This window comes from Falco naumanni, chromosome 16 (assembly GCF_017639655.2).
Source record: "Falco naumanni isolate bFalNau1 chromosome 16, bFalNau1.pat, whole genome shotgun sequence".
NCBI lineage: Eukaryota > Metazoa > Chordata > Aves > Falconiformes > Falconidae > Falco > Falco naumanni.
Genome location: NC_054069.1, coordinates 3,221,562 through 3,243,411, shown reverse-complemented (window position 1 = coordinate 3,243,411; position 21,850 = coordinate 3,221,562). Strand labels below are relative to the sequence as shown.

At 47.7% G+C, this 21,850-nt stretch overlaps 1 protein-coding gene across 3 annotated transcripts in view; it reads left to right on the top strand.

Annotated features, from left to right (window-relative positions):
* The first annotated feature begins 1,075 nt into the window (after nt 1-1,075).
* The window catches only part of ETS1 (ETS proto-oncogene 1, transcription factor), a 74,713-nt gene continuing 53,938 nt past the window's right edge, over nt 1,076-21,850 (top strand). Inside the window, exons 1-3 of one of the 3 annotated variants that reach the window (XM_040616064.1) lie at nt 1,076-1,168; nt 8,027-8,109; nt 10,138-10,282. In XM_040616064.1, the coding sequence (XP_040471998.1) occupies nt 1,123-1,168; nt 8,027-8,109; nt 10,138-10,282 (274 nt within the window). In that variant the 5' untranslated portion in view covers nt 1,076-1,122. The other 2 variants (XM_040616065.1, XM_040616068.1) reach the window with 2 other exon arrangements.

Here is a 21,850-nt window from a genome sequence, read left to right as displayed (position 1 = left end):
GAGGTCCTTGGCCAAGCTGTGAGGGCCAGGCAGGCAGGGCAGCGGGAGGCAGAGGCGTTAGGAGAGGGCAGCCCCAGGTCCTGCTCTCCCAGAGCAAAGCGGGTGATTTATGCTGGGGTATTTGGAATGAGCCCGCTGCCACCTGTGTTTCTGCCTCCCTCCCTTTTCCTGCCCAGCCGGGAACGTGCTCGCCTGCCTTTCTGGTCCCAGCAGCCATCAACTTTATGGGGAGCCCCTGGCCTCCTTTAGCATCTGCATTAAAAGCTGCCTTTGGGGTGATGCAGGTTGGGATCTCCTCTATCAGAGGAGGGAGCTGAACCAGTGGCTCCCAGTGCTGCCCAAGCATCCCCCCTTCTGTAGTGCCTTGTAGAAGGGCAGATTGCTTCAGCCTTTATGCTTTTAAAAGCAAGCAGCAACTACCTTTTTTTTTTCCGTTTGTTTGTTTGTTTGTTTTTGTTGTTGTTGCATGCCTGGTACCAGAAGCACGGATAAGGGGTTTTAGGGTATGCTACCAGGCTGGGTCCTTCCCAGGGTTGAGGGTAAGGCAGGCACCAGAAAGCGCAGCGCTCTGGAGCCAGCAGTGCCCTGGGGTACGCACGGGAGCAGGGAAGACAGAGCTGCCCAGGGGGGCTTTTAGGAGGAAACAGCAGTTTCTGCCATTAGGCACCTCCGGGCAGAGGCAGCAGCTGAGCTGAGCGAGGTTCAGGGATCAGGGCTGGGTAAACCTCACCCTGGTCGTGATCTGCGTGCCTTTTTTTCAGTTGTCGTGCAAGAATATGCTCCACTTCCCGGGGGCTTTGGGGGGCCGGAGTTCCACTCACAAAGCACGCCGAAGCCCTCGGATCACTTTTACAGGACGCAGAGGCAGCACAGAGCCAAAGGCCACCGCTGCAGAGTGACAGCTCGCACCGGGGGGCTGGCAGGAGGCTGCCCCCATGCCCACCTCCAACCAGCATCTCTTGCTTTTTGTCCCACCGGCGTGACATCTGCCAGAGGTGGTTTTTCCATGGCTGGCGGTGGCCGCTGGAGCATGAGCAGCGTGGAGCTCGCCTTTCCCACCGCCCTGGATGCGGGGTTGACCACTCCCCCTCCCTTTGAATAGGCAGCCCTGCTGCAAACACTATGGTATTTCCATCCTCTCCAGCTCCAGCGCAGAGGATAGCACCAGGTAGTTGGAAAGAGATCGGAGACAAGTGTGGGAAGCCGTGGAGGACATAAGCTTTTCCCCTGGTCTTTCAGCTAAGTAGTAAGTGGCGGTGGGGAGAGAGTCTCTTTAAACTCTTTCGTGGGTTGTAGGTACCTGTGTTCATTTTCAGGACATCTAAGATTTGTTTTGCCGGTGATTTACTTTTACTCTCTCCATTTCCAGTTTCACCCAGTAACTGATTCATGTGTTTGCTAGCAGTACTGCAGGGTCTTATACAAATGTTGGAGCTGATGCTTCCCTCTAAAAATCCTTTCTTTTTTTTTAATACAGAGTATATAAATTTTATATGTGTGTTTAGGAGAACATGATTATTTTCCTCATCTAGGTAGAAGGCTGTGCATTGGCATTATTACAGTGGATTAAATTTGCAGTTCCCTTTACGTTTTGAGTTTGAATGGGGGTTTGTTTGTTTTTGTTGCAAGGCAGGGGGAGAAGCAAAGTGCCCAGGGTCAGATGCTCCCTCGACTCCCTCCAGCCCCGTGCGTGGACAATCAGAGAAGGAGCGGACCCTCTCATATGGGGGCTGATTCCTGTCTTTGGAGGGATGCTTGTACGGGGTTTGCTGCTGCATCTCTGCGTGTTTGCAACAGCAATGCCATCCCCCAAAGGGAAGAAAGTGCCACAGGTGCCAGCATTTGCTTTTGGGAGGAATTGGAGCCCTGAGTCTGACAGCTGCAGGGAGGTGCTGCCGTGCTGCTGCTGTTCCTTGGGAAGGGCACAATCCTGCACCCCTCAGTCAGCCAAAAAGAGCCAGTGGGATTTGTGAGTCCCTGAGGAGCACAGCCAAGGCCTTCCCCCTTCCTATTAGCCTCTAAATCATCGCTTTGCATGCGGCCACTCATTTGGTATTACAGTTACCATCAACTTCCCATCCTGTGCTGTCAACTGACACCTTTGGGGGCTGTGGGCTGGGTCCAGAGCGGTTTCCTGCTTACAGGCCATTCGTGCTGCCTCTCATTTGGCTGCTTTTTTAAGCTCTCCCCCACCTGTCATGTAAACATTTTTCTAGCAAACCAGATTTTTTGGGCTACCTGGACATTTTTGCCTTGGGCAGTAGGGAATGGCACTGCTAACCCAGTGGCTGGGATTTGTGTGGGAGCCCACTGTGCATTTTGTGCACCCAGCATTGGGAAGCTTGTATGTGTCCCTTGTCCTCAGCTTCACTGCTGAGTTCTGGGGTACCATGTGTCCCTCCACATCAGAAAACACCCAAGTGCTATTTTCTTCTTCATACATCTGGAAGCTGAGGCACAGAGAAATGGAAGTTAACCTAACTTTCTAAAAGAGTTTGGATACCTAATGAAGAGAGGTGCTTAGTGGGATTTTCAAAGCACCATCAGATCTGGGCAGGCTGGTCCCAAGCGTCCTGCTGCAGGTCATACAGGGAGTCTGGAGCAAAACACAGACTTACAGCTGGGCTGTCAATCCCTGACCAAGACCCCTTTGCCGCAGGGCAGATTGGGCTCTCCGAGATGGGGAACGTGTGCTCATCATGGGGCCAGATCCTTCCCTGGTGTAGGAGATCCTCGCTAAACAGTGGGAAACTTACCCAGTTCTTTCCCCCTTCGCTTTGCCCTAGCTGAGGAGCTGGCCCATGAGGTTGTGCTCTAAATCTATTATTTCACAGAGGGAAATTCATAAGTGAAATAACAGATGACCTAATTAACCCCCCCACACCCATTCACATCTTCCTGCAATTGCAAGTAGCTGCTACGACCCAAGAGAGAGCTGCAAGATTTAATGGCAACAGCCTCTCTGGTTTAGGGTCTCACCTAAACCCCTCTCCTTGCCATGATCTGCTTTGTCAGCTCCCTGTAGATTTGGTAGTACTGTTGACAGTGGCATTATTTTAGCTCAATTATAAAATAGCAGCTGAGTAATAGATGAATGAGCAGGGCAAGGGAGAAGTCTAAAGCAGAAAGCAGTTTACTACCAAGCCTAGAGAACAAGGGATTGTGGGCGCATGTGTCTGGTCCAAATTGTCCTGGCACTACCTCGCGACAGCTGTCATCCGTCTCAGCTAGAGTTTGTCCAGCCAAATGGAAGGCTCTTAAGGTACCATCATATCTCCTTCAGATCTGACAGCTACTGATAAAAGAAAGAGCACAGCGTTAAAGCAGAAAGTGATGTGCTGACAGGCAGCCCTCCCCTGCCCCTGCTAGCTGCATCGTTCCCAGAAATGGCGCGGACAACCTTCTTACAGCAATGCTAATCCGACTGCAATCACCACCGTGTCGTTAAGATAGTGGCTCAGGGGTTCAGATACTCAGCCTCTCACCCTCACTTTCTCCATATGACCTTAGCCAAGTCATTTAATCTCTTGGAGTATTTATGGAGGGTGCAGGAGGGCAATTGTTATATCGCTCTATTTACCATAACATCATTATTTACTGCCCTGCCTGGTTCCCCTTCAGTAAATCAGTTACTATCTTTGAGAACACTGCGAAGTTTTAAAATCATAACAAAGGTGGGGTCCCCTGATATGAAGCAGAGGCAGGAGGTGGCCGATCTGTTGAAAAGCATGGTTTGTAAATAGGCAGCAAGAGAAGCATGCTCATTTCTATGGCTTGTAGCCCTGCGTTGGGGATGCTTCCTTTATTTTAAGCTGGTGCCAGGGTTTGATGAATGGAATGAGGTTTTTAACATACCAACAGATCAACAAACACTCCTTCCCCTGAGAATCGAATTGGCAGGCGGCCTGGAAAGTGCCAGGATTTCAAGGGTTAAAGCCTTGCTGAAGAATGTCATTTCCACGAGCCATTTTCCCCACCCCCTCAAAGATGATAAAATATTACTTGATGCAAAAATAAAATGGCTATCACTAAGCAGCTTTGGGTCAGCGAGCTGCCTGTGCAACACCCCATGGCAGATGGTTGTGCTGAAGGTGCTGCTTCTTATTTTTAAAGTCTTGATTCACATTCTTGAAGTCAGAAATATTTCGATGGGGTTGCTGCTGCCCCATCCTCCTGGCTTCCCACCTAACCCTGTGGAAAGTGAATCCTGTTGGTTTATTGGGATGGAGAAAAACTCCTGAATACTCTTTTGCAGCTGTTCCAGTTGTGGACCCCACAGTGACACCTTTAGTGGGTTGCCAGCCTGGGGCTGAGGGATATGGGATGGGCAGAAGCTGAGTGTGGTCCTACAGCTAGAAATTGGGGAGCAATCTGAGCTGCAGGATCTTACCACAGACCCATACATTGAGCACCACACTGGGAAACAGAGATGGGAGCTGCTGGTCTTGGCTCTGCCACAGGAAAATCCCTGTTATCTCAGCCCTGTTCCTTTCTCCATCCTTAAAATAATGTAATAGTAAAACACTATACAAAAATATTGTAAAGGGTCTTCATACATCCCATAGACAAAGTTTGCTTTGTTTTAGCATACATTTTTAACTCCTTCCTAACTTCTGCATGTGTGTGTGTTAATCATCAGGACAAACGGCTTTTTTCCTTTTTAAACTAAGCTTGGTAATTTGTTTAAAAAAAATAAACCTCTTGTAAAAAAGGAGGGATGGATGTTGAAATTAAATTAAAAATTTAATTTAGTTTAGAAATGACCCAAGAGTCTAATAGCTTTGGCTGGTACTTGATCAAGTCCCAAAATAAATGCTGTTTCTCCTGCACGTTTTCACAATAAGACAGGAATAATAAGAGCAAACAATAAGACTGAAGTCAAGCTGTTAAGTCATTAAGGATCTTACCAAATGGCTCTGATTCTCCGCTATTTATTAACAGCTCTCAGCAAGCCGTGGATCTTGATTATCTTGGTGTAAATCTGCAGTGATTTCCCTAACATCAGCCAAGTTACCTGCCACAAAGAGCGCGATCATTGAATTTAGTTCAGCTGCAAGCTCCTGAGCAGTCATTAAAGCTATCTAATGGCGTCCAAGGGGAGGAGAGGAACTATTTAGGCTCTTATTAGAGGAAGCTAAAGAGAAGAAAAATATCGCTCAAACATCAGGGAAACTTGCTGACAGTGAGAGATGTATTGGGCTGTGAAGTAGTTTCCTATGGGAAGTGGTGGAAGTTCTGTTAAAATTAGCCTGGACAAAGCATACTCGAGCTCCCTTTCTGCTGTCATCTTGCCTCCTGTCGCTGGCCTCCCATACCTGTTTTTCCAGAGCACAATTATTTTGTGCGTAGAATCTGCTCACTGCCTTTTTAGAGCAGGTCTTGTCTTCCACGTCCTTTTTTTTGCAGCCTGAAGCCTGCGTGTGTCTGTCATTTAACTGTTATCACCCACAAAATCTGCATCGGGTTGGGGGACTGATTTAACTTGCATTCAAGTTGGACTTGTCTTGAACAGATGAAGATGCGGGTGCAAATGATGATTGCATTGTATTTCTGACCCCCTGCTTGTGCTTTTTAATAGTACAGCTTGCTGGGGAAGAGAAACTGAAAAAAGCAAACTGCCTTTGCTATAAATCTATTGGAGCCACTGTCTAGAGATGGTAATTCCCTTTTTCCAGGCCAGGGCTTGGGAGGGGGTTGCTGATGCTGCTTTACACTCTGGCAATCTTGATATTCTTTATTGCATGAAGCGTTGTCCTGGGTGTCAGGATGGGTTTAGTGCTTCTCCTGTCACCGAAGCACATGCTGCTTCAAGCATCAACGTGTGGTACTTTGCTGGAAGGTTCAGTGGGCAACTGCATCCTGAGAAAGATTCAAACGACACTCAGCGAGGCATGAAAGCAGTTCTCGAGAACCGGTGTGACTTAGGTGTCTTGATCAAAGGAAAAAACAAAACAAAACCAAAGCCCAACTGCCTATTGCACAAGATGCAAAGCAGGAAAAAAAGCTGCTGGTGGGGACTGGTGTTTTAACTGCTATTTTAACGCTGCAGCTTCTTACTTTCAGACACATGTGTGTCATCGAAATAGGTGAATCAGCCCGGCGATTTCTCTGTCTCCATTTTGCAGCGTCTGTCTTGCTTTGGTACAGTTTGGCAGCATTAATCTTTACTCCAGAGCAAGAGGGAGACCAGTTCCCTTTTACGTGAGATGGTTTACATTCGTTTAAGGTTAGGATCAGGGGACAAGTGTGTGACTAAGCGCCTTGCCCTTCATTAGCTGAGTTGCAGAAATGGGCTGCGTGCACCTTCTTTGTTTTACCCAGCTGCAGGCTGACCCAGCTGCAATGAGACTTAAGCAAACGTGTTTTAACGCCTAGTTAGAGCAGGCTGGTAGGGTGCACGCAGATGCTGAGATTAGTTAAGGCTTCTCAGCCGCAGCACTTGCAATGTGTGTGTTTCTGGGTTGCTCTAAGCGCAAAGAGAAATAAGCTTGTTGTTCTTTCACCACGTAGGTAGTTTTCCATTTTGTGAATTAAGAAAAGAAGTTTAAAAGAAAAAAAATTAATACTGGTGTTAGAGCAAAACATAGTAATAACAAGCAGGAAATGATGATAATAATTTAATACACATACACATGCAGGTGTTTCACATTTGGCCATTAGTCACAGAGCGCAGTGGGAGACGCTATCTGGAGTCCCTGTTTGCCGAAGTGGTGAGTGAGGCACAGCTGAAGCCGGCTCTGCCCTTTGCCGGCATGTTTGCAAACCGCCGGCTGGCCCCTGGCAGCAGCCAAGCCCCTGGCCCTGTGAGCATGGCAGGAGGGGAGGGAATGCTGGGTGTGGGTCCCAGTGCCTCCGGGAGCTATTCGTGGGTGCAGCACAGAAGTGGAGGCTGAAGGTGACGAGGTTGCACTGGCTCTGTCTAGAAGACGACTTGGAGAAGTGTTTGCATCTGCAGCGGTTACAGTCGGTAGCACAGGAGGTCTGCAGAAATCAAAAGGGCGGTATTCCAGCGGTGTCGGAGCTGCTGTGTCCTCACAGAGGTTAAAGCAGCGGCGGCTCTTCCATCTTGCAGGCTATGCCGTGTATCAGCATGATGAAAATAGCCATTCCCCTTGGCTCCAAGTCATATCCTGTCTGAGTGAGCCCTTCTGAGCCCAGGCTACTCCCCCTTTACTCTTTCCTCCCAGCACCTTTGAGTCATATTTCCCCAAAATACAGAAAATGCATTGGCCCTGCGTTTTCTGCTGTGCATTTAAAGGAGAGCGGGAGCAACAGCTACATGTATGAAAACAGAGCCAGATAGCACCTCCTTCACCTCGGCTACACAAGTAGGCTAATCAATGATTAAAAATCACGTCTAATGAACAGGACTGGTAGAAGGACTTGCTCACAGGAGTACGTCCCATGCTAGGAATGACACGTGAAACTGTGACATGCTCCTGTGGGTTGAAGATGGTTATTTAATGCACTGCAAATTATTCAGGAATAGAAGTCTCAGCAATGCAAGGGAGAGCTTTAGCAAGAGGAACGTAAGCTAATGCCAGAAAACAGAAGGTGCCTCTTGAAAACAGCAAAGTTCTTTGTGAAACATATTGGTTTTGACAAAACTTTTACAGGAAAGGTGTTGATCTCAATGAACTGGTCTTTTTTTTTTTTTTTTTCTCTCTCTGAAAAGAAAAAAAATTGGCAAGAATTTCCCATCGATTCTACAGCAAAGGAAATATGATCTCATCTTCCCTCAGAGTAGCTCCATCAGCTTCCAGGTGATAATTCATTCACCATTGTCAGACTCTCAACAGTTTACACTTATGGATCTGTGTGTTTGCATTGTTGATACAACACATCAAATCACAATATCTGCTGTTAATACAGATATTTTTCCTTTTAACTTTCCCAGCTTAAACTCATTAAGATGATAGTCTGGTCCTAGCTTTATATGGCCGTGAGAAAGCACAGATTTAGCTGATGCTATCAATTTTTATGCCTTCTGCATCAGGGCATCTAATGTCCATCTCCATTTCTGCAGGCACCTCTGAGATGATGAGTTACTATATGGACACAACCATCGGCAACACAGCCCCTTATCCTCTGACTCGCCCCGGAGTGATGGTAAGAAAGGAGTTTGGGTTATTTTTCTGTTTCAGTTTGTTTTCTCTCTGGTTACTGTGACTTTGCCAGCCCATTGACTGACACGGTTTGGTGTCCTCCACTAAATATTCCAAGGTTTTGCGTAGTTCAGAGCAGTGCCTGAATGCTGAGTGTTTACCCGGAGCTTATCTGAGTCTCTCGAGCTTGCAAACCTCGACTGGAAGTAGGATCACTGCATCGGATTTCCTGCGCTTGTGTTTGGAGGAGGATTGTTAGGGTAACCATTGTCCTGGTGCCTCCGCTCCCCGTGCTGACCTTCACCTGCTGGGGATGAATGCAGTGGGATCAGCACAAAGCAGATCAGGCTTTGGAAAAGGTTCGGTCAGTTTTCTGGAGTTTTTGGACAACTTTGGTACTCCTTCTCCTGAGCCAGCTCCTTTCTGTCTGTGCAGTTGATGGGTGGTTATGTATAATATATGTTTAAGTGTGATCCCGGGCCTGTCCGTGCCAACTGCCAGCAGCTATGGGACAACTTTGACAGTGCTTTGACCCTTATTTAGAGAAATCAGACCCTGATTTAGGGGAAACATATTAATAGATGTTTGTCCAAAGAAATGCTGACCAGCGTTCAAGATAGTAGACAAGGTCAGATGAAAGCTGTAACTCTGAGCTGAGACACCAGGCTGCACATAAGACTTGCTAGAAAGCAAAATTTTCACCAAATTAGGAAAAAAAGACCACTCTGACACGTGAAATATTTCTAACATAGCTTGATATCTTTCCTTTAAATGGTTCCAAGCATGCATTTGGCTTTTAAATACTGATTGGAGATGAAGCAAAAGTTTTTCCCTGCAGGGAAATAATAATAATAATAAAAATTGAAAGCATCCTGAATTTATTTGTATGTATGTCTGTGTTGTTATCCTCTTATATATGCTTTTGTGTACCGTATATATTTTATGGTCTATGTGTATATACATATACGTATGTATACCATATAAGTATATATGATAAATATGTATATAAGGTGTATATATACACACACACTATTTACACACACTATATAGATACTTATTTATAAATATCTATGTATAAAATAAAATGAGAATTATATCCTGGGATTATTTCCGTGTACCTATATATGCTTGTATATATAATACATCTATTTTCTTTATAAAGTACAAATAGAAATTTATATACAATGAAAACAAACGTGTAATACCTAATGACAGATATAACCTAGGTTTACATATGTGTGAGTGTACACTCACCTATATCATACGTACAAACAATACATGTATATACATATATCATGTATTATGTGTAAGCATATAATAATACAGTAGGTTCTGTAATATATATGTAATAATACATAAGTTTATATAAATATACACTTGTGTATATACTTCCTGTGCATACCACATACATATATACACATGTATATATATACATATATCTGTCCATGGACACATAGATATAACTAACATAAACACAAATAACGCAAATATAAACATAAACATAATAATCACAAATAATATCCATAGGAATATGAACATAAATGTGACGGCTTGCCCCAGCACCTGCCAGTGTGGGGCTGGGCTCCCCCACAGTGCCAGGCCGCGGCCTGGGCAGGGCCATGGCCTCTCCCTCCCTCACAGCTCCCCACATTTCGGGGGGGGCTCTGGGGCTCCTGCCTCACACAGCCAAAAAATGTAACTTCCAGCTGGGGGGGCTGAAACGAGGCCCCCTCACGGAGGGTGTCCTCCCCATGGCCGGCCCTGAGGAGAGCCCCCTCGCTGCCGCCATCTTGCTGAGCACAGCCTCACTGTGGGCCTTCATTCTTTTTTCCCTCACATTTGTTTTAAAAACGGGTCTTTTTGGCCTCATTGTGACACTCCTCAGCCAGGTGAATTTAGATGGCACTGTTTTTTCTGAGCAAACTCTGCTGGCCCAGGGCTTTGTGCCTGGTTTGGAGAGGGAGGGAACGGTGCACAGGGCAGCCATTTTGTGGTGCTGTGCCCCTGACGCTTTTCCCTCTCCCGCTCCCAGAAGCAAGGTGCTGCCGGGCCCTGTGAGGACCCCTGGGTGACCTGCGGCTTTCAGTCTGCCTGCTGCCAGCCGAGGATGTGCTGCCCGCTCTGGGACGAGCCTGCCACGCAAGAAGTGCCCACCGGCCTGGAGCACTACAGCACAGGTAGGACACCATACCAGCGGTGGGCTTGCAAACCAGGACGGTGCCTTTCCCCCCCCGTGCCGTCGGGCTTGGCAGTGTGCCTAGGTGAAAAGACAAGCCTTAAAGGCCTGCCATATTCTTGTTTGTTGTCTAGCATGTCCCCCTTGTCTCCTTCCTTCTGTATTTGCTTTCTTCCCCGGTCCTGACTTAATTTATTGGGGTGTTTTGCCATTAATGCAGCCACAGGGCACCTACTGCAGCATCACCGGGCTGGTACCTGACTTGCTGGCTGTTAAGGGTCTCCCTCAGTGGAGACAGGGCCAGAAAGCAGATAAAAATCTTAAAGCTGCTTTGCTTAACTGTTCTCCTGTCAGAGCTATGCTAAAGGATGGGAGCTTCCTTCTTCCCTGCCGTGGCACGGGTGCCCAGCTGGGAGAACCCCTCTCCTCTTTCGGGTGGTTAATTTTGATGTCCTGTGTGCACCTCCCTTGCATTTAGGGATTGCAGCCCTGGTTACTGCTCCCTGGGGTCTTGGCAGACATGGGGGTCTCCCTGAGAATACCGTAGGCAAGGTGAACCTGCCAGCCTGCTGGCTGCATCTTCATCATTTCTCATGGCGTTTGCAGGACTGATGTCCTTGCCAGTGGCTTTGGAAAGTTGCTTTCATGGAAGGCTGCAAGGAGCCGGGGACCCCCAAGTTTTAATTCCACTGTGGTAGTAATTTTGGGTCTATTGCTCTTGGAGCTATCTCATCGCCTTGCCTCTTGGGAGGGTGGTGACATGCTCTTCAGGTAACCACAACTGGAGATGTGCGGTCATGCTGAGCTGTCAGGGCTGCATGGTTACAAAGTGTTGCACAGATAAAGCAATCCACTGACTTGGACGAGGTGATCATCTTTAATGCATTTGTAATTTGAAAGTCGTTACAAAATCACCGGTGACTAATTCTTGCCCTGCACGTTGTTCAACCCGTGAATCTTCAAGCTGAACTTGCAGTTTGGGCTGCTGCTTGTCTAACCAACAGGCAGCGCAGATGTCTGGCGGGCAGTGGGTCCTCCTGCCTGTGGGACAGGTGATAAGGCATCAGCAAAGCAGCCCTGCTCTGCTGTGGCGGAGGAGAGGGCTCAGGTACGCTGTGGCACAGGCCAACCGCAGGAACTAAGTGAAAGAGCTCAAGTTGCACGAATGTGACCTTTGCAAAGGGCCAATATGAAGTTTATGTTTCACTTAAGTCCCACATAAGCCTATCATGAAGCAGTTAAATCCCATGTAAGCTTTTGCATGGCATGTGCTGGTCTTCTGTGACTTGTTCCCGGCTCGCTCGTTATGCACATTGGCCTCTTGGGAGGGGAAAAGCCCTGATGTTTAGAGACATTTTGCAGCTAAAGAGTTCAGCAGAACCAGTGACTGTTGCAGTCAAATGTATAGTTTGAAATCTCTCCTTGGCAAATATTCAGGCATTCCAATTTTTTTTTTTTTTTCCTTTGGTGAGCACTTGTGTGTAAGCAGGAGATGGATGCAGAGCACTGTGCCTGTGGCTGGAGCAAAACTGCTGCCTATTCCCAGCCGTTCTTATTTCAGCTATTTGCTCAACTCCTGTGGGTGACCTCTCTCAGCATGATGTCAACTCTGCTCTGATGAAATCTGCCCTTGCAGCATTTGGATTTACTCAAACATTTTGCAAATCTGTGCCTGCAAAGTTTTCTTTGTATATTTTTCCTTACCCTCTCCCCTTTTCTGTGAAAGTGGTCTCTCCAGGGACCAACATAGCTGCAACCCAGATCTTCATTACCCCGTGCTGGGTCTGTGAAATTTCTTGTTGTAGAGACTGGAGCCTGGTTCAGACCTCAGTGAAGCCAGTAAAAGCAAAAAAAGCTGTCGTTGTCTTCAACAGGTTTTGATCAAACTCTCAGTACGTTGGGAGGGTAGGACAGGCCTCTGATCCTCTTGCAATACCTAAGAATTACTTTACAGTTCTTCCTGTTGCAATGCAAGGTACTCTTTCTCTGATTTTTTTTTTTTTTTTTTTTTTTTACATTGCTGTTTCTTCAGCTTAGAGCAGTTTCTAATTTTAAATGAGAGGAAACCCTCATTTGTATATATCGCTAGGAACAGTCTTTCATTTCTCCTTTGTGTTTTGGGTGCACATTAAAACCATTTGTCATCTATTCTTCTGGTGTACTAGAGGCTATTTTGGTTTTCATGGTCTTGATGTTGGTGAAAGAAACAAGTCAACAAGGAAAATGCAAGTGTGAATATATCCTCTTGCAATAGAAACCCACAACATGTCTAAAAGTTTTAGAGCTGCTTGCATTTAGAGAAGATATTTTGCCTTTGAAGCTTGGGTGAGTTTATTTACATTGTGCCTGAAGTCTGATAAGATTATTCAGTGATAGGGATAAAGGAAAGCCTGATGCAGATTTAGCTTGTTGCTAAAGACAAGAAGGGGTAGTGGTGGGGTTTTTTTGTTTAAAAAGAAAAAAATTTGTAAATAGTAAAGAGTCAGTTTTATTTGTTAGCTTGCTACCACAATCTGCAGTACATATGTTGGGACTGTTACTGCCCAGAGGATCGACCTAATCTGGACCCACAGCAAGCAAAGGGCACATCCCAGAGGTGGTAGAAAAAAACAGCAAGAAGGGAGCTGCTGCTGCCTGGTCACGAAAAGTAGCTCTGCTCCTTGGAGAGGTGGGAATGGGAATGTGAAGGCCATTGCACCTTAGCTGAACCATCTGGCAGCCCAAAATTAAGGGTGCTCTGTGTCTGCCCAAAGCAGCAGGGTTGGTGAAAATGCTGAAAGCCACACTTAGCACTGTATGTTTAATTCATAAGGTAACACTATCCTAATATTACTCCCTAGTAATATATTTTTGCTGATACAAGGTTAGACAAAAACTGGAGTGGAGGAAAAGATTTGATAGCGGTATTATAATTCCAGCATGGACATAGTGCTGGCTGTGCCGTCTATTTGAGCCAAGGCCATATTGACAAGCTCTTCCAATCTGAATGGGTTTGTTTTCCTTAGTGTTAGGTTAGATAAAACAGTGAGATAAAACTGTTGTTAATGGCAAGCAAGGGATGAAACAACTGGCTGAAGAAGTTCTATGACTGTTGTGCTGAATTAGTACGGCTGGACTGAAGGTGCTGCTAGCCTTTTGGGCACTACAGGAGCATTTGAGGGAGTGATCCTGCTTTCACTGAGGCAAATGGGATTGGCTTTGGGATTTGCAAGGCAAGAAATTAAATTAAAGCCTTTCTAGAGGAGCAATCACAGCTGTGGGTCTGATGCTGCCGTGAAAGCAGTTGAGCTGATTTTGGTCAGGCTTTCTGCACCAAGACACTGTCATGAACAAAAGGTGTCACCTTAGGCTCACCCTCAATACCCAGCACCATTCAGGCCAGTGCTGTGGGAGACCAGCCTTACCCAATCTGTTGCCAGTGTTGTCTGGACGTATTAGCTTAGTGCCACCTCTCAACCCACAATATTTTGGGTTTATTAGCTTTGGGGGTGGCATCTCCCTAATGCAGCAAACCTGCATCCCACCCCCTGTTGCTTCATGGACACCGTGTCCCTGCAGCTTGGACTGTGGTGGTGTTGCGCTGGGTCTGGCAGGAAAGCAAAGCCCTTGTAGCTGGAGCAACGCATTGCAGCGTGCCGCTTTGCTCCACGCCCACGCAGACAAGATAGGGATGCTCTCCCTTTGCTCCCATTCTGCTGACTGTAGCTGTGATCTTCCTTCAGGCTCAGCTCTCAGCTCAGCCTGGACTGCAGGCAGGGGTCCCATGGGGGCCGCCTGCATCTGTGGCAAACTCTCCCTGCTTTTCCCCACGTTGCCCCCTCCTTCGCTGCAAGACCTACTCCTTCCCTGGTGGAGATCTCTAGAGGAAAGCTTGTTCTGTGAGCAGTTTCTGGGCCGTCTTCCAGGCCCACGCTCGGAGGAAGGGGGCTTGGGGAGGAGGAGAGGGGGGGGAAGGTGAAAGCTGACCAGGCTCAGCCCGATGGCTTCTCCAGCTGCAGCGCATTTTCTGAGCGAAGCTTTTTTTTAAAAAAAAAAAAAAAAAAATCTGCATTTTTTTTCATGTCCTTTTATCCTATTTTTAACTGCGGCCTCCTTCCTTTTCTCAGCCTCCTCCAACACTTCCCCCCTCCCCTGCACTGCTGCTACCTCCCCCGCATGCTCTCCGCAGAGATGAATGGGCGTCTTTTCACAGGGCACGCACATCTGCTTGCGGATCGAGACCTAGCAGGACTTCTCATGCAGTTCTCCTGGACTGGTCGGTTTGTCCTCTCCCTCCCTAATAAATGAGGAGCAGACAAGGGAGGACGTGGAGGAAGGTGCAGGGGAACAGAACAGGGGGAGAAATAAAAGGTGTGAGCCGCCACTGGGAGGGACAAGGCGATGGATGCTAATTCATTTCAAGGCTCAGCAAAAGCTGTGTGCAAAATCCTGCCTCTGCCCAATCTGCTGCCAGTTATTCCCCCAAATCTGCAGCTCTCCCTGGCCGTTTGCTCTGGCCCAGGGGATGAATGAGTCCTTTCTGCTGGGCTCTGTTGTCATCCTCTGGCTGGTGAGGTGGCACAGTCTCTTGCAAGCCTTGGGGTCTGCCGCTGTTTATAGCCTGGTTGGAATGGGGGTTTCTCTGAGCTTTTTTCCTCGTGGCACTCTTTGGGTGTTTCATTGGCTGCAGTCAAAGGCGTGTCACACCTCCTATACTTTGGCTCTCTGGGTTTGTTGAAGGACACGCATGATTTTCTCCGTTAAGAGCACTTACTCCAATCTGTCAGCGGAGAGGAAAGATCCCTCTATGCCTTGTGAATGTATCGCAGAGCCATGGGCTGCCTGCCGTGTCTTAGACTCTCCTGGCCCTTTTGCAAGGGCCCTCTGAAGGATGCAGAGCAGTTACTGGTTTGCTCTTCTGGTCAGTGGGAGCTGGACTCAATGTCTGGTTTATGTGGATCTTAGTCATTTTGCAGGTGAGGAAAACACATGCAGACAACCCATTGATACCTAATGATGCTCCCTCTGCATCCCCTGCTGTAACCTGCTGCAAGTCAGCACTTGTAGAGGTTTATTTGCATTGAAGCAACAGAATGACAAAAATCCAGGCTTTCACTTTTCTATTTGTTTCCTGCCTGACTGGAAAAATCCCTGTCTCGCCTCTCAAAGACAAAACCCAAGGGAGCTCCCTGCACATTGGGTCATCACCAGAGAATGAGTGCTGAGCTCTTTTCCCACTTGAGCTGCAGACTGGTGTCAGCTGGGGATCAGCTGCTGCACAGGGAGGCATCATGCTCTGAACAGGGCGTTGGTCCCTTGGATGAGTCTGGATGAAAGCTGGAAGTTTTTTTCTTGCTTTTTGGGGTGATGCCTGCAGATTTGCTGAGGTGCTCGGGTATAAGAGGAGGATGGGAGCTCACCAAAAGGCAAAACTCAAGCTAGTGTGCTGCACCAGGACTGTTGCAAAACTGAGCAGCAGCACCGGCAGCTTCAGTATGCCCTGGGGAAGGAATAACTGGATGTCGAGTTAGAGTCAAGGAGGAAAGGGACTAAGCAACAGGCTATCCACAGCTTCTGTGATGCCTTGAGGATGACTGCAGAAGATGTCTTGTTTTTGGATGGTCTTAGAGTAGGATTGGTTCCTCTGTGGGGACGGAGTGAGGTGGATGTATCTGTTTCTTTTTCCGGAGAAGGCTCTCCTGCACCACCACTTGCTTCAGACAGGCCACACAAAGCACAGCTGCTTTTTTTTGACCTTTCCCAAACGCCTTTGCCTACAGACCCATGAGCACTTGCCTCTGGGGAGACTGGGCAGCAAAGCACCCTCTCTAGAGGGTTTGGGTTGCACGTGGCCAGCCCTTCTTGTAGCAGCACCTAGGTGGGTTTTGCTGCCCCGGCATGGAGCAGGGAGGGCAGCCTAAGTGAGACCAGCTACTGTTTCTTCTCTGGATGGACTGGGCTGGCTGGGTGATGCCAGGAGAGCTATGTGCAGGGCAGGCAGAGGATGTGGGGAACGTGGGGGGCTGGGACCCTGAAAACAGCCTGTTTCTTTCAGCTCCTGGCAGCATGAAGCACCTCTCTCTCCCTCCAGATGTTCGCTGTGTTTATAGCTGCTGAAGCAAGAGACTGAACTCTCTCATTAATACGTTTCTCTCTCCCTTTTGCTCTCTCTCTCTCTCTCTCTCTCTCATTGAAGCCAGAAGTCTCAGCTCAGAGGTTGCAGCTGGAAAGGAGCTGGGGGTGAGGGGTGGGAGAGAGAAGGGAGGTGTATGCAAGCCTCCCATCCCATTCAACTCCCCCTCTCCACTTTCCTCCCCCCGAATCCTCCCAAAATACACATGCCCTGAAAAAAGAAAAACACTAGCAGATTTTTTATTTCAGAAAGTAAACACTTAGGCCATGGGGGTCTGGAGGTTATGGGAAAAGAGGAAACCATTGGGCTAATCAGGCCGGGACACACTTCCCCTGCTGAAATAAACCAGAAATCATTGCATTACAGGGCGACGCCGTGGTTAACCCTGGTGCTGCCAACACAGCTGAGCGCTGGGGAGCTGCAGAGAGCCCATAGCCTGCCCACGCGTTTTCCCCTCGTCCCTGGTTTTTAGCCAGGGCGAAGCGCCGATGCGGAAGGGGAGCCAGCACACTCAGAAGCAGCCCTTTGGCATGCCGGCCCTTTGGGAATGATCCGTTGGGAATATTTTAGTAGGAAATGAAACCTTTTTTTCTATGGTTTATGAGCCATCCTATAGAATTTCATAGTTATTCTTGCCTGAGAACTCTGCCTGACGGTTACAAACCTCTGCAGAGAGGAAATCTTTCTCTGCTTGAATCAGCGAGATTTGGGGGTAATTTCTGCAGAGCTTTGAACAGGTTTCAGAAAGCTCTTTTTTTCATCCTTGCTAGATTTGCATTAGGTGTATAAACCATTAGATTACTGATTATTTGGTTGCAGACCTTTCAGGAAGGAATCCTTCCTGCTGTCTTTTACTCCTGTGTTTGTAGAGCACCCAGCGTATGGGATCTGGCTGTAAGATGGGAGGAGACCCCTGCTGCTGCTGCAGGACAAAGAATAGCTGTAGTCCAGGTGTAAGTGAGCTAATGGGTCCTTTGTACCAGCTTTACAAAGAGATCTCAATTTACCCTCTCTAAGTTGGCCTTGGACTTCCCCTGGCTCCTTTCACAGTCTGAGTTGCGTACTATAAATGGATGCTCACTACCATGTACCACACATTTTGAGATCACTGCGTCTATCTGTGCTTCAGAAAGGCTAGGCTGGATCTGTAAGCACAAATGTTTATCACCGTAAATGAACACTAGAGATTGTCCGTTACTGTGAGCCTGGGTCTGTTTGATCAGAGCTCCTTGCTGCGATTACTGACTCCCTTTACAGCCTGCCAGGCTGAGATTTTCAGAGAAGACCAGCTGGGTTTTGCACCCAGCTCCCTGTTTCATCCAGGCTCCTTTAGAAACCCCACATCTTAGCATGATGCCCATGCTGACACGGTCTGTGAGGGAGTTCATCGCATAGCACCCTAAGTTGGTGCTCTCCCAAAAGCCTTCCCTCTGCTAGCAATTACTTGAGAGGGAGCATGACTGAAAGCAAAAGCCAGCACGGAACACTTCGTAGCCAAGGGAAAGTGATCTTTTCATTAACAGCACCCTAAGGTTTTACCTCATCTGTTACAGTGTAAAGGCTGTCGGTGAAAGGTGCCGTCACCGGTTCCTTGAGCCATCAGCCCAGCTCTTGCAACATTCCCACCAGAAGGCAAATCCCCAGATAGGGAAAGGTAGGGGAGCTGCAGACCTGCCCTGTCCCACCCTGCTATCTCAAGAATGCATTTGAACAGTAGCTGTTTCTGCAGCCTCTGGAGGTCGAGGCTTCAGATGGAAATCAAGCTCTATGGAGATAGTCCCACAGGGCAAATTTCAGAATTTGTGGAGCTGGTGGTCAGTTCAGATAAGCCCTTGAGAGCCCAGATACTTTATCTGAACCTTATCTGAGCTATTTGCATCACTTCAGTCTGAGAAACTGAGCTGTCAGACGTTTGGGGAGGGGGGCAAGTTGCATTAGGATGGGCTGTCTTTTTTTTTTTCAATTGTTATTTCTAACATACGGACACCTCCAGGAGGATTGGACTGTCCTGTGCCCCATGCAGCTCAAGGAGCTTGTATGCAGGCTGGATGGATGAAGAGCAGGAAGGAGAAATACCATGCTTAGAGCCACACAAGAGTAAGGACAGGATTAGGACAAATATTCTTAAAAGCCCTGTAAGGGTTTGCATCTCTCTGCTCTCTTTCTAAAATTGAATAGAAATAAGGTCGAGCTGCTCCCACTGTTAATTGTGGATGGAAATGATTCTTCCTTTTCAGAGCAGACCCAGGTCTGAGCTTTCTCAAACATGGTGTGCTTTCTGCACCTTGTTTACTAGACCCTGTTTTGTTCACGTCTAGTTTCTCACCTTGTCTGGAGCTCCTGGGGGGCAATATGGGGTCAGTGCTCTTGCTGCTTTCCTAGCATCTCTCCTCTTCATTCCTGCTTTTCAGCAGTTAACTGTTTGACTGAGAGGACCCTGCAGTGACTGGTCTGTATAATGCAACATCCTCCTCCCAGACAGCGGGGCAGTTTCTTTCACTTGAGCTCTCAGTCCTAGTGGCTCTTCCCCAGCATCCACAGTCTTTTTATAGAAGAATAGTTCTCAGGAGTGGTGGATTTAGGAGATCTGGCTGAGATCTTACAGCTGGGATTTGGAAGACTCTAGCTACATCACTTAACAGAAAATCTTTAGGCATCCAAACCCCATTGACTTCCATTGGACTGAGATGCCTAAATCATTCAAAAGGCTGCCTGTGAGCCACTGCATAGCAGTTTCTCACGTTGGAGATGCAGATGATTAATTCATTGCACATTTTATTGCGATGCTTAATTCATTGAGGTCAGGCGAGTGGCTGGAATTCCCTGGAGAATGTTGTACAAGTGCTTGATATTGTAAAAAAACAACACCAAACCCCGACGTCTTACGCGATACCAAGCTGCTAGCATGGCTGCCCCCTTGAAGCTGCCTGCAGTCTGCTGAACACGTGCTGGAGTTTACACAGCCCACGGGATGGAGCTTCCCCTGTGGGGTTTTGTATCAATAGGCTTTGAAAAAGTTCCAACGGGTCAATTGTTGGCCATTTCACAATAGATGAAATAGGGTTTCTCTCTCTGCAGCTGGTTCCCGGGAAGGGAGGCTGCCTCTCTGGCAGCAGGCAGGGCTAATGAGGTTGTGTGTGTACGACGGGAAGATGGTTTCTCTGGTTTCGCTGCAGAAGAGCCATGGGAGACTTGCAGCAAGCAGCTTGCCGGCCTCCAAATGACTCGAGTGAGGTGTGGGAAAAGCTGGGGATGGAGGGTGGAATTTGCATGCAGGCTGTTTTTTTGGCATTAGGCTTATGAAAAGAGATTCTCAGCCAGCATGAGCGGCGCAGGTCCATCCTTTGGGAGCTGCCTTCAGAGACCTCTGATCCCTTCTTAGAGGCAGGGCTCCTCTTTGGGTGTTTTTTCTTCCCCTGTGATGCTGCAAGGGCAGGTTATAATTCAAGGCCAGGATCTAGCCTTTAGACCCTGAAGCCCACCGTGAGCCTGCGAGAAAACAGGGTTGGCTTCAACCTACTCAGTGGGAACGCTGCCATCGATTTCAGCAATGGGGAGTGGATGGGTGCACACACAAAAAAGCAATGTAATGAAGTTCATGACAGGACTTCCCTTCCTGGAAAGGGAAACTAGGCCACTGGCATGGCATATGCTGTGTGAGCAGGGGCACGCAGGGTGGTAACAACCCTTGCAGATATTCATGCTTCCCTTTAGCACAAATGGGATGGAGCAAAAGAAACTGCTCCACCAAAGCAGGGATTTGATTTCTGAGAAGAATTGGGCCAAACTACTTTTCCCTAACTCATCAGCAACTACTCTTCAGAAGTCAGAAATGCCTTTCTCCCCAAGTTTGTGTGATTCACTCTCCACATCCTAAGTTGAAGGGGGGGCAGAGAGCACTTGTTTTGGCCAAACTGATGTCGTCATTGAAGTAGAATAGGAAAAAAAGGAGAAGATGCCCCAAGGGAACCTGTTCATGGAAAAATTCTAATTTGGTCAGTTCCAGGCATCGCACAGAAGAGCCTGTGCTTGGGAGATTTCAACCCTGTTTTGCAGGCTTGAGAGGCATGACTAATTATGGAAAGTAGTGATGGAAATAAAGCTGGCATCTCAGTCCTGCCCTGGACTAGCTCCTTGCCACGCTGCAACCTTGGGGTATCTGCATCTCCTGTGAAACATCTCCAGAGACGACCAGACCTTCTCTTCCCTTGCTTTGCATCTAGTTACTGCCTAACCCCAGGAGACCAGATGCTTCCTTTGTCTGGCAGCTTTGGTTGTGTTTCTATCCAGGCAAACAGCTACTACATGAAAGTAGTAGCAGTTTCCCTTGCTTTACAGTAATCAAAATGACAGGATAACACGGCAACCCAGTAGCCTGCTTTGCCTTCCACTTGTGCCGAGTTCCAGGCTGGGTGTCAGCTCAGTCCCCTCTCTAGATGAACTGTGCCTTTTTTACTTTTCTTCTTGTTGCTGCCAAAAGCGACAGATCATTCTGCGGAAATCATCAATATTTTGTCAAAACGAAATCCAAACATTTCCAGCCAAAACTCAGCATTTTCTGGTGCTGGCTGTGTTGGTGCAAAAACAAATCTCCGTGGGAAATGCCAACATGGAAAGAAAATGGAGAAATAGATTGGGCTATTCTGCAGAATACTTCTCCTGGCTCTCTGATTCAGATGTGTGTCTGAGGGGCTGCAAGGCTGACGGTAGTTGAACCCAAGAGCTTCATCTGGACCCCTCGTATGTTTATTTAGACCAGACTGGTGTAAACAGACAGGCTCTGTTGACATGCAAAAGGAGCCTGGTCTGTGCAGTTTGTGCCACAAAGTGCGCGTGCACAGTAAGCACTGACACTCGCTCCCTGCTTCCCAGTATCGGGATGTGATGCTTCATCCGAGCTACAGCTTCAAGCTAAGGGAACTGATTTTTAAGGTTTCATCCATCTGCTCTTGCCTTGTTTTATGTCACCCTGTCTTTCTTCCCCCACGTTTACACCTAGTAAGGCTGTCGGTCTGCCGCTGTGTTTAGTGTAGCAGATACTTCCATAACCATCCATCTTCCGAAATCCCTCTCCGTGGGCCTCGCAGTGCTGTAGTCAGCAGCTACAGTGGCACCAGATCACAGTGGGAGGACTTTCCGCTCCACACCCACCTGAAACAAAATGGTTTTATCGGGGTTCTCCCACGCCTGTCAAGTGCATCTCGATGCTCCCCTCCCTGTTGCTGCCGCTCCTCACTTCATTAGCGCCAGAGATGTTTATAAATGGAAGAGATAATATTTTTCGTTTCCAGTTTGGGTTTCCAGGGCAGCCACTTTCTAAAGCACTTAGGAAGTTTAGAGAAGACGAGGTTATATAAACGATTTTTCCCCCCTGGGCTCTTATTAATCAAGTGGCTTGTGGAGCCATTCCCATAGCTTTGGGATCAAGGGCACTAGCTGGGTGAGGGGAGGCAGGCG